Source organism: Cheilinus undulatus, linkage group 8, assembly GCF_018320785.1.
Source record: "Cheilinus undulatus linkage group 8, ASM1832078v1, whole genome shotgun sequence".
In the NCBI taxonomy this organism is placed as follows: domain Eukaryota; kingdom Metazoa; phylum Chordata; class Actinopteri; order Labriformes; family Labridae; genus Cheilinus; species Cheilinus undulatus.
Genome location: NC_054872.1, coordinates 27,338,019 through 27,349,229, shown reverse-complemented (window position 1 = coordinate 27,349,229; position 11,211 = coordinate 27,338,019). Strand labels below are relative to the sequence as shown.

Sequence of the window (11,211 nt, the reverse complement as noted above, 5' to 3'; positions counted from 1 at the left end):
TTTGGTAAATATGGCTGCTAGGACCCTGCTAGAGAGGTTTTTCTCTTTGTTCGGGTAACACCCTCGTGGATTTCCGTTAACCTAATGTGAATGGGTTCATAACAAATGTAAACATTAGGGAGGATTCGAGCAAGTCAGTGTCGCATTTGATGACGGAAAAGTTGTGCGACAAGAGAAAAGTCAGGAACCCAGGTCGTTAAAGTGTAGGTAAATATGATTAATACAAGCACCTAGTTGGTTAAACCTAGAATTCTACTAGAGTAGCATCTAATGTCAAGGTTCAATCAAGTTCATATGAGTCAAGTAAGATGTTTATTTAAATATGTTGGACTTCTTGAGGAAAGTTGGACGGTTGACGTTAGCAAGGCTAGCTAACAGCGAATGCTAAAGTTTAGCTAGCCGTTAGCCAGAGGACCCACTTGTTGCAACGAGACAAGTTTGACACGCTCATTCAAACGTGGTCTGACTAGTTCTCTTCTTTGTCATGATTTCCTTTCAAATTAGTATATAACTACTCGCTATTTCTTGTCCTGATAGGACACATTAATTTAATCCCGGTTGTCACTTTTTATTTCAACGACATTAAAGCCGTCGTGTCTCCGCTGCGTCGACGTGTTATGATTACATTAAACATGATAGTGTGTGGCCTGACATGAAATGTCATGTTAGCAGCTTATATTTTAAAGCTTTTGAACTAGACTTTCTTAACATTGACATACAAAATTTTCTGTCACATAGGGCTGTCATATATCTGATCATTAAACTTCGATACGATTCTTAATACAACAAACGTTGCTCATATTTGTGTGGAGACCATGGAAACAAGAATAACGGTCGCATTAGAGATTAAATTGCACATGAAATATTTGGCGTAACTCAGTTTTTGCCCTGTTAGGTTTGAGCCTCGTGCTGGCAATGGGGGACATGAAGACCCCAGACTTTGATGATTTGCTGGCAGCTTTTGACATCCCAGACATTGATGCCAAAGAGGCCATTCAGTCAAGTCCTGAGGAGGAAAAGGATAAAGATGGCACTGTTGGAGATGAGGGAGCGAGTGAGTCTCCTCCATGCTTTTCCTCTTCCTTACACAGTGACCCCCCTGTGGTCAGTGTTATTGTGAAGAACAAGACCTACGAAGATGAGGAGAAGTCTGTGGAGAATAAAACAGACAGTTCCTCCAACAGTGGTTTGAACCCTCAGGTTAAAGTCAAGTTTGATGAGCACACATTGCAGCTTGGTCCTAAGATTCCTGCAGATTCGCCTCTGGAGCCTCAGATTGCCAATGGATTTGAAGAACCAGGCCCCAGGGAGCAGGGACCATCAAGCACAGAGCAATATTCCCATTCTTCATCATTACCATCCACACCTGTCCCTACTGAGGGTCAGAGTGATAGAGAAGCTGATGTTGGATCAGTCCGGAGCACAACTGATGGTGTTCAGAGTTTGATACCACCCCTCCACATGCAACCTTCTTCTAGTGTCAATCCCATCTCCTCCACTCCTCCCTCTCTACACTCCATCAGCCATCAACCTCCTCGTTCACCAAAGGAGGAGGAACCTTGTCCCCTCCGTAATCCATCTTCACCCCTGTTGCTGAAAAATGGGACTGTTGAGTCAGAAACAAAGCATGTAATACATTCAGATGAAGATGACTCAGAGCCAGACTTAGGAAGTCCTCTTGTGATCCAGGAGAGCCCTGAGTGTGAGATGTCTTCCCCTCCAAAATTCAAACACAGAGCAAGAGTACAGTCTCATCCTCTACATTTCCCCTCTCTGGAACCTCAATTTGGGGAAAAGGTGTCGCCTGCATCCCCCAGTCCTCCCCCCACAGTTTCTCAGCCACAAAGCCACACAAATGACCTCCCCTCTGTCAGCATAGACTCCAGAACAGAGGAGAAATACCCTGAGCATGTGATTGATGAGAGAGACTCACCTGAGAGCCCACCACCCAGTGAGACAGGTCTTATAGTCGCCAAGAGAAGCAGTACCCCTGATTCCTCTCAAATGTCAAGTCAAGCAGCAAACTATGATAACTTTGAACATCAAGAGGAGCCCTTGGAAACTGAGCCAAGAGAAGAAGAAGGGTCAGGAGAGGCTAAGGACTTGATTGGAGAGAAGTCTGAGGATGGGGAAAATTTAACTGATGATGCTGACTCTAAGGATCACGTGCCTGCTGATGCAACAGAGACTCCATCACGTCCTCTTAAAGTTAAGATCAAAATGTCCACCGGCAGTATCACAAGAACCGTAACTGGTGCCACACCTAAAAGAGCTGGAAGAGTCACCCTGAAAGGTGCGGGTGCTTCAAAACCATCACCGGAGCGTCATTACACAAGATCCAAGAGGGAGTTAGCACAGCAGTCTAAGACACTCCAGGACGCCAAAGACAAAACTGCAGCAGACGCTAAGCCTAAAGTTTCCTCCACAGCTGTCAGCATCACTAAAACTGCAGCTCTACCCTCCATCTCTGTCTCCTTGCCCAGAGTCGGCTCGGCTCGCAGCCTGGCTTCCAAAGGTCTGCACAGTGGGATGACACTACCTGCTTCATCACCTCTGCTTCCCCTGCAAGGCAGCAGCAGACCGGCCTCTATAGTTAACAGCACAGGGGCAATCATATCAAAAAGCCAGACCAACCTGGTGGAAGCTTTCAATAAGATCCTCAACAACAAGAACCTGCTGCCCAGCTACAAACCAGACCTGAGCTCCCCTCTTCCTGCAGAATGGGGCCTTCCTCTACCTGCACAGGTATGTTACCTGTATAAAGATTGTGTATTGCAACAAAACATTAAAGATTTTTGGTAATTGTTTATAATGTAGTCATGTCCTTATCAGTTTGTTTACACAAGTGAGAATTTTATGCTTATTTTGTCATTTATGGTTGTTCACTGGGTTTTTGATGGGCATATTCATTAATAGAAAACATGGCAAATTAGATCACTCTGATAGAAGTGCATTTCTTCGTTGTATTCAGTTTTTTAACTGAGATTAGGGACTCATTCCCTGCTAAAATATGGCTGGGAATCAGGGTTATTCACAATAGGATAGCACCAGTGGTCTAGTGCAGGTATACAGAGTTTACTCAGTTAGTTTTCAGTCTCCATACAGTATACCCACTAATAAATCCCCTCTCCCAGGATGGCAAAAGTAACCAAAAAGTAATCCAAGTACACTCAAGTGCTGTATTACTGACAACTTAACCATTTTCTCTGGTTATTGTAAAGTCTGCTCTTCTTTAGATTTTAATATAGTGATCCTTCATTGGTGAAGCAAGTTAACTGACTGTGCAAATACTAAAGGCCCTCATTTTAGGTGAACTAACTATGCAAAGATGTTACTACGTGTCCTTGTTTACGGCACAGGGTGGTTATCCTTTGCAGGATGGGCCGTTTGAAAAATGTGGGGAATAAATGAAGATTATACCCACTTACGCAGGCATCAACACACTACTGGATAGGACCAAAGGGGTTGTATCTAAGTAGTGATGCAGTGATTCATCTTGAGAGGGAAGTCTACATGGAGTACTGCATTTTAGAAATTGAAATACAGCTATTTGGCAGTAGTGAATCAAGAATTGCAGCATGAGTCATAGTAACCATATATTGCCATATTAATCAGCAAAAACTTGAAGAGCGACTTGCCTGATTATTTGCAGATATAGTCTATAGCAAAAATGGTAATCAAAACTGAAAATCTGTGGTACTTTGATGTGATAAAAATCAGACATCCCTGTTTAATGAATAATTTTTATCACATCAGAGTGCCTCAGAATTTTCAGTTTTGGCTGCCATTTCTACTATAGACTATATCTGCAAATAATCAGGCAAGTCTCTCTTCAATTTTTTGCTGTTTACAGTTTTTCTACTCACCTTGAAGAGCATCTGATCCTGGTTGTATTTTACCAACATTTTTGAGCCCTTGCAGCACTCACCCTCCCCTCTCTACATATTGCCACATGTATGTTTTGTTCCACCCTCTACATTATAGTGAATAGTATAGCTGACGTATTCTGACAATAATGTGCAACTTTAGAGGAATGTATATGCTTTTCTCTGTATTTCATATTGAGCATCCATGTATCCACATCTAAGATGATGAATACTTGATTACCTGCAGGGTTACCGTTGTTTGGAGTGTGGTGATGCCTTTGCCCTGGAGCAGAGTTTAGTGCGGCATTATGCCCGGCGCTCGCTGAGGATTGAGGTGACCTGTAATCACTGTGCAAAGCGTTTGGCCTTCTTTAACAAGTGCAGCCTGCTTTTACACGCCAGAGAGCACAAGGAGCGAGGTCTGATCATGCAGTGTTCACACCTGGTCATGAAACCTGTACCTATGGAGCAGATGATCAGTCAGCAGGAACCCACGGCTGTAGGTTGGTGAAAATTGTTGATTGAATTTCTTTGAGTTAAAAAAAAAAAAGTAAGTCTTTTGCTCGAGATTTTTCATAAGTGGCTTTGAAAATCTTTTTGTCCATTCCTACAGGAACATTAGCATCTTCTTCAGGTGGGATCCCCTTAAACCCTACTGCCTCCTCACATACAGCAATGTCCCACAAGAAAGCAGAGGCAGCGCAGTACATGAGTAATACATGTACTGAGTGTCAGACTCAATTCAGCAGCAAAGACGAGCTAGCCGGGCATTTTCAAGAAATCACATCAGCACAGACCACGGTCAGTTTTAAAGCTAACCATTTACTCCTTTTGTGGACTGTAAAGGCTAACTCTGTGTTCTTAAATTGAAATGAAAATATCCTCTCAACAAGTAAAAAAGTTCTTCCCTAATTTTATTGAAATTGATTTAAAATTTCTTTTGTGTTTTTCAGCCATGCACTAAATGTTCTCCCTCCATGCTCCTGCCAAATAGCTGCAGTGCAGCAGCTCATCAGCGCATCCACCAAACCAGCCCCCCTCACATCTGCCCAGAGTGTGGAGGAAACATCAAGCAGCCTCTCTTTCAAACACATCTAGATCAAATCTGTTTGCATTTTTCACGCCGCATTGGTTACAGGTGGGATATCTCTTCAAAATTTAAGGAAATACATATTTTGTGTATAGATCCTCATGGTATTAACCTGCTTCATCGCTTGTTGCTCTGCAAGGGCATACAGCTGCAAAATATTTATATTTTTTCTGAATGTAGAGCCTCTTTTTTCTTCCTGTGCAGATGTTCCAGCTGCCTGGTGGTGTTTGGAGGCCTTAACTCTGTGAAGTCCCACATCCAACAGGCTCATTGTGACATGTTCCACAAGTGCCCCAGCTGCCCCATGGCATTTAAATCTGCTCCCAGCACACAGAGCCACATCAGCTCCCAGCATCCCACGCTCACTAATGGACAGACAATGTACACAGAAACATCTGATTTTGTTATTTTGAAAATGTTTTTCTTTTTCATTGATAAATCTTTGTTTAAATTCTTTGACAGGTTGATCTATAAGTGTGTCATGTGTGACACAGTTTTCACAAACAAGCCTCTGCTGTACGTCCACTTTGACACTCATTTGACCAATCAGAAGGTGCAGGTGTTTAAATGCCCAGAATGCACCAAACTGTTTTCTCAGAGGAATTCTCTTCTGGACCATTTCAAGGTATTCACTCACTTATGTATTTTAGTGTCAGAATAATCAGCTGTTTTGTGTTCATGTGTTTTTGTCTTGCTGTATTATTGGCTATTTAACCATCTTCTGTGTTTTCTCAGACTCACAAGACTCAGGTGTTGAAACAGGAGATGCTCTCTCCTCCAGCAGCCTCCTCTCGTTCACAGCCTTCGGTAAAGTCTGAGAGCTCAGACGGGGACGAGTGGATGGATGTGGATAAGGAGGAGAAAGTGAAGACGGAAAGGATGAAGGCTCCCTCTGGGTGGAAGTGTGCGCCTTGCCACTCGCGGTTCACAGACCAGGAGGACTACATTACCCACATGGCTGACCAACATGGCAAGGTATGGAAGGAGTAGAATAGGACTTAATTCTCTTATTTTTAAGGTATCTTGTTAAAAAAAAAAAAACATGTTTGTGTTGATCAGATGCTGAAGAAGTTTCCTTGTAACAAGTGTGAGAGCTCCTTCACCACCACGTCCAGTATGAGACGTCACATCAGGGAGAAACACAAAGTCACCAATCGGGGCTTTCGCTGCCAGTGAGTTTGATACATTTTGCTTCATTTATCCTCATTTAAACAACAGCTGCCTTTCCAAGTAGGTGTTTCACTTTAGCATCAGTCTCTTAAACCCAAACAAAACTCTGTCAGCAGACAGCTCCCCCCATACCCTTCCATTAGTATTTTGATGGAGTGCAGGAGGTGTATGTCTCATCTTCTTTCAGATATGCAACCTGAAGTTGATTAGGTTCTTACTTTTATGGAATGTTTTAGACCAAAATGTCTCTTTTTTGGTTGTTAATTATTTTTGACTTATAATCTTGGAATTGAACTCTTATCGTTATGCAGCTGCATGCAGCACCCCTGGTTGGGCAGGGCAATCTCATTTCCCCCACCAAAACAGGGCTAATGACTGGAAAGAGAGGGTTTCACCTCAAAAAATACAAAACAAAACAAAACAAAAAACTTGATGAAACATATTTGAGCCTTCCAGTGACAAAAAAAAAACAAGTTGAAGGAAGCACCTACAAATTACCCTGGACACAAAGCTGAGAACAACAAACCCAGAGGAAGTTTGGCATTGCTCTTTTCTGAGGAAGCCATTACTAAATAAAACATTAAAGTAGGATGTGTTGGGCATGTGTTACAGAAATGCATAAAATGTTTGATATTATACATTTAAGTTGTTAAAAAGATCAGTGTTCCTACAGATCTGACAGGAATTAAACTGAAAAGATTTAGCTGCCCCATATTCAATTTGTCTCCCGTTATTCTTACCTGAAGTTGATTAGATGATTGTTTTGATTAGATTAAAGTCAAGTGTAACTTGTAAACTTGTAGCTCCCACTGCTGTGACAGTGGCATGCTAATGCATGGGATTAGTTAATACTGATGTCCAATCTACATAAGTGCCTTGCCACCAGTGTGTGAATGTGGAGTGAATGAGTAAGTGTGAATGGAAAAGCTCAATACAAGCTGAAGTCAATTAACCATAATACCTGGTGTTTGTATACAGATTTTGTACTGAGGGCAAGAAAACGTTCAGCAGCAGAGCACTGTTGGAGAGGCACATTCAGCTGAGACACAGTACAGATGCTGGAAGCGTTGACAAACTCAAGGTGAGCTACTTTGTTTTCAGTTTTTAAAGCTCCTTAAGTTCCGATCAGATCAAAGATTTGCAATGAGACGAGTTGAAACTTGCAGCTACTTGCGATGAGCCATTCTGCAACATTCTAAAGCCGTGCCAGTTCAGGCCCCTACAATTAGAGGAGACAATGCATCATTTTCATAGCAGTGACTCTCATAGTCTCTCAGTTTAAAGGGATTTATTTCTGAAGTCACTCATAAATCTGTCTTCACAAGAACAGCACTGCACATTAACTATTTTTTCCTGCATCTATATTGTCATGATTAAAATGTAACAACAGACTGTATGATTCCTACTCATTTTTAGTCACACGCCAGAACTAAGTCTTGTCAAAACTTAGATATCTGCTGAGAATAATTAATTTTCCATAGAAAAATTTAGGCCCTCACAAGGTCCTTCACAAGGAAACTTCAGTCCACTGACACATCTGTCTCCATCATCAGCTGTGCATTTAAACATGATGTGCACCTATGGAGAAGACCAGTGTGTTTACAAGCAGAATTTTTTTCTGCAAAAGACACAAAATTAGCATTTTAAGCCTTCCATAAGGAAATCTATATTTATCTTTTTCACATTTTTCCTGCAACGCCCTGCAACCAGCTGTCTGTGACTTGACAAGCTAATTGTAGGAAATGTCATCAGAAAGCTTGATTTGAAAAGCAACGGCTTCAGACTGTCGGCAGCGATGTCCTAAAACGGTCTTGTGACATTGTGAATCTTTGGTCTTAACTGAGCTTTAGAGGTAATTGAATTATCTGACACCTGGCAGCAGTTAAACATTTTAAAAGTAATCCATCTTCGTGTTGATGGACTGAATACATTTTTTTCATCATTAGCTATAATGAGCTTGAGCCTTAAACACTTTTACACAGATGTTTAAACAGCTGTTTTCCTCTGATCTCAGGGAGGGGCAAATGAGGCAGACAGTTCATCAGAGCAGGACAGCAGTTTGGGGGCTCGCCGGAGACGCAGAGGAGCTGTGAGGAAGGAGCATAACGAAGATTCAGCAGACGGGGTGAGCCCCGCAAAGAAGCTGCACTCCTCCTCTGCTCCTTCTTCTTACTCTCATCCCGAGTCCGGATTCCGCTGTACGCCTTGCGGCTTCACCACAGAGGACCAGACCACGTTCCTGGAGCACATCAGCCAGCACCGAGGCGGGGCAGAGGGCGGCAGTCAGCAGTGTCAACAGTGCGGCGCCTGCTTCACATCCACCTCCTCCCTGGCTCGCCATCGTTTCATCACACACAAAATCAGAAACGCATTTAATGAAAACCAGCAGCAGTCTGTGAGCACACACCATGCACCTTCTCCTGGTAACATAAGGAACCATGATGATAAGAGTTCTTTGGATGATTCTGCACCTGCATCGCCCTCCTCTGTAGCCCCAGGGGGAGAGGAAAAGGACTTACTGACATGTAAGGTATGCAGGAAGCAATTTGAAAAGGCATCAGATCTAAATACACACTTCAGAACTCATGGTATGGCTTTTATTAATGCAAGAAATGCTGGAAAAACGTCATAAATGCATTACGTGGGGTAGAACAGTGCTATTAGGGTATGAAAGAACATTTGCTAATGCCTTATTTATAATCATCAGAGTGTTGGTTTCTACACCTATGCACTAATTAAACCAAAGATCTTCATTAGAGTTTTTATAAGGAGTGCAGAGTGGTTATGACTGCTCAAGTTAACTTCTGCTTGTGACACTCAGGACATGATGCTGCATTTCTGCGCTCATAGTAATGAGATATGAACTACTGTATAAACAAGTAGTCAGTCTGACTACTTCGCTTTTTAAAACACATATAGTTAAAGTTTACTGAAGAGGACTGTGAATGTTGGAACCAAATTATACTGTGATGAAAGTTTGATTCAGTGAATGTTGATAGACGATAGATTGTGCATGCTTTGATTTAATTTTCATCATACAAAGGTGACTTTAACTGTGTGGCTGTATGCACATCTATATAAAGTCACTTACATTCTTTGTATCTTTGGAGGATGTTGGCGGTAAAAGATAAATTAGCTCAGTGCTATAAATTTAGCAAACTTAATGCCAGCCAATTTTAAACTAATACTTTAAATAGAATCAAAACTGTATATTGTAATCTTCAGGACTTTTGTTAAATATCTGTTACTACTTGTCTCTACTTTTAACCAGATGTGTTGACACAAGTAACAAGTGCTGTCCAGCAGTGATTGATCTGCCCCATAGACAAGGCAGTAGAGCCCTGTCTACCACTAAATCATATGAAAATGTTTATTAAGGCATGGCAAACAAAGAAAAGACACCTGAAACACCAAACAACAGAAACACAATTTACATTCAGATAAAAATGTTATAACAAAGTAATCAAAGACTCAGTGAGGATGTGGTTTGGATCTCTTTCATAGTGATATCAATGAATATACAATATAAATACTCCTCTGCAGTCACAGCATTAAATGAACCGAGATCTTATCTAAACATTTTAGGATTTGGATTATTTTTTATTCACAGGGGCTTAAATTCTGAAGAAAGTAATTTCTGACCCCATAAAAGTCTGTAACTGCCTCACTGTCAAACTCAAGACTGCTGGTTTTAATTATATTCTGTGGGAAATGCTTTTACACAGATTGAGGATAGTGATTTACAATCCTTATCGAAGAAATTAGGTTAGTTCATGCAGGACACGGTAGTCATACACCCAGCCGTGATCAGCTGACAACCAACTGATCCCAATTATCGACTCCTAGCTCCCACAGCCAATCACAGGTCTTTCTCGCAACACAGCATTGTATTTAAATATGATGTACTTCTCACTAATTCCTGCTTGCAATAATGCTGATGCACCACGCTGCTGCTGGCATAGCTTAACCCCCTCCACCCCAGCCTCCTCCTTTATAGCATTAAGCTTGTTTCGCCCTCATTCAGATCCATGCTACTATGGATTGATTGCTTTTGAACTAATTTTATTGTATTCAGTACACTTTGTCATAAATGTATCTATTCATATGGGGGTTTCTAGCTAGGCCCTCCCTGGAAAGTCAAAGCATGCTGCTTGACTAACCCAGTGAGCATTTTTTGAGCAGAGCCTTCTTTGCCAAGTAAAACTGTTTATCAATTTTGCAATAAAATGCTAAACTGTATGACTAGTGTTCCTGACTGAACTGAAATCACGCCTCATTAGAGTCAGAATGGGAGGAATAGTTTAAAAGTACTCTTTAAAATATGGGCATGTCTTTAGTATGAAATTTTTACATTTATTTTTTAATATATTTCACAGCCTGAGTTGGTTTAAGTCTTGGCAAGTGGCTTTTTTTAATTTAACCAATGTTAATGAGGATCAACAACTTTGAGAGAGAACTGTCTCATACTAGGCATTTAAAAATGGAAAGCAACTATCTGTGGTTTATATATTTTATAGTGAACATGGTGAAACAAAGCTGAACATTTGATATCTTTTAAAAGTTGAATGTACTGTATTTACAGATTTATTTTCTTGTGTGCAAGAGGTGGGGATAAAATGTTTTTCACTTTCTGATATGTAAACTTTGTTCAGTGAGATTACTGTAAACAACATGAATATGCTTGTGATCTTTGTTTTATTATGCTAACCTCAATCTTATTGTGTAAAAAAGAAAAAAAACCTAAACATTCTTTTGCATATCTGCCTTCCTGGATAAATAATGTTCTAGCTCGGCCCCTTTCAACAAAAGCATGTGAAATTGGAGATGAATTTTTTAAAACTTAAATTGTTTTTAACTCCTGAAAGCTGCTAGTTGGCTGAAATATCTCTGATCACATATGACTATCTTTATTTGTGCATTCATCACAGACTTGTGTTGTTTTTAGAGTGCAGCAGCCATCAGTTGTTTTTGCTTGTGTTTACTACTCAGGAGACGATCCACTGCTTTTACACACAGTTCAGTTTATCGCTTTTGCTTTGACTCTCAGTTATGTGTTTGCTTTAAATCGAGACTTTCTAACCAAAT

The 11,211-nt window shown here is 41.0% G+C and overlaps 1 protein-coding gene across 4 annotated transcripts; it reads left to right on the top strand.

Annotated features, from left to right (window-relative positions):
- The first annotated feature begins 113 nt into the window (after window positions 1-113).
- znf687a (zinc finger protein 687a) lies at window positions 114-10,010 on the top strand. Of its 4 annotated transcripts, XM_041793378.1 has the most exons (11): window positions 139-207; window positions 896-2,745; window positions 4,114-4,369; window positions 4,480-4,667; window positions 4,820-5,004; window positions 5,161-5,337; window positions 5,419-5,581; window positions 5,692-5,931; window positions 6,016-6,128; window positions 7,105-7,207; window positions 8,141-10,010. In XM_041793378.1, exons 2-11 carry the CDS (start codon window positions 916-918, stop codon window positions 8,756-8,758), a joined length of 3,873 nt encoding a protein of 1,290 aa, XP_041649312.1. In that variant the 5' UTR covers window positions 139-207; window positions 896-915; the 3' UTR covers window positions 8,759-10,010. The 4 variants fall into 4 exon arrangements, with proteins under 4 accessions (XP_041649310.1, XP_041649312.1, XP_041649309.1 ...); XM_041793376.1 differs by having other exon boundaries at window positions 114-203; window positions 5,161-5,581; XM_041793375.1 differs by having other exon boundaries at window positions 5,161-5,581.
- Window positions 10,011-11,211: the final 1,201 nt, after the last annotated feature.

Bases quoted from the DNA above. Each gene is read 5' to 3' on its own strand.
- znf687a (XM_041793376.1), top strand. From the start codon at position 916: ATGGGGGACATGAAGACCCCAGACTTTGATGATTTGCTGGCAGCTTTT. The intron at 2,746-4,113 runs GTATGTTACCTG...GATTACCTGCAG, and splicing joins GCCTTCCTCTACCTGCACAG to GGTTACCGTTGTTTGGAGTG. The intron at 5,932-6,015 runs GTATGGAAGGAG...TGTGTTGATCAG, and splicing joins TGGCTGACCAACATGGCAAG to ATGCTGAAGAAGTTTCCTTG.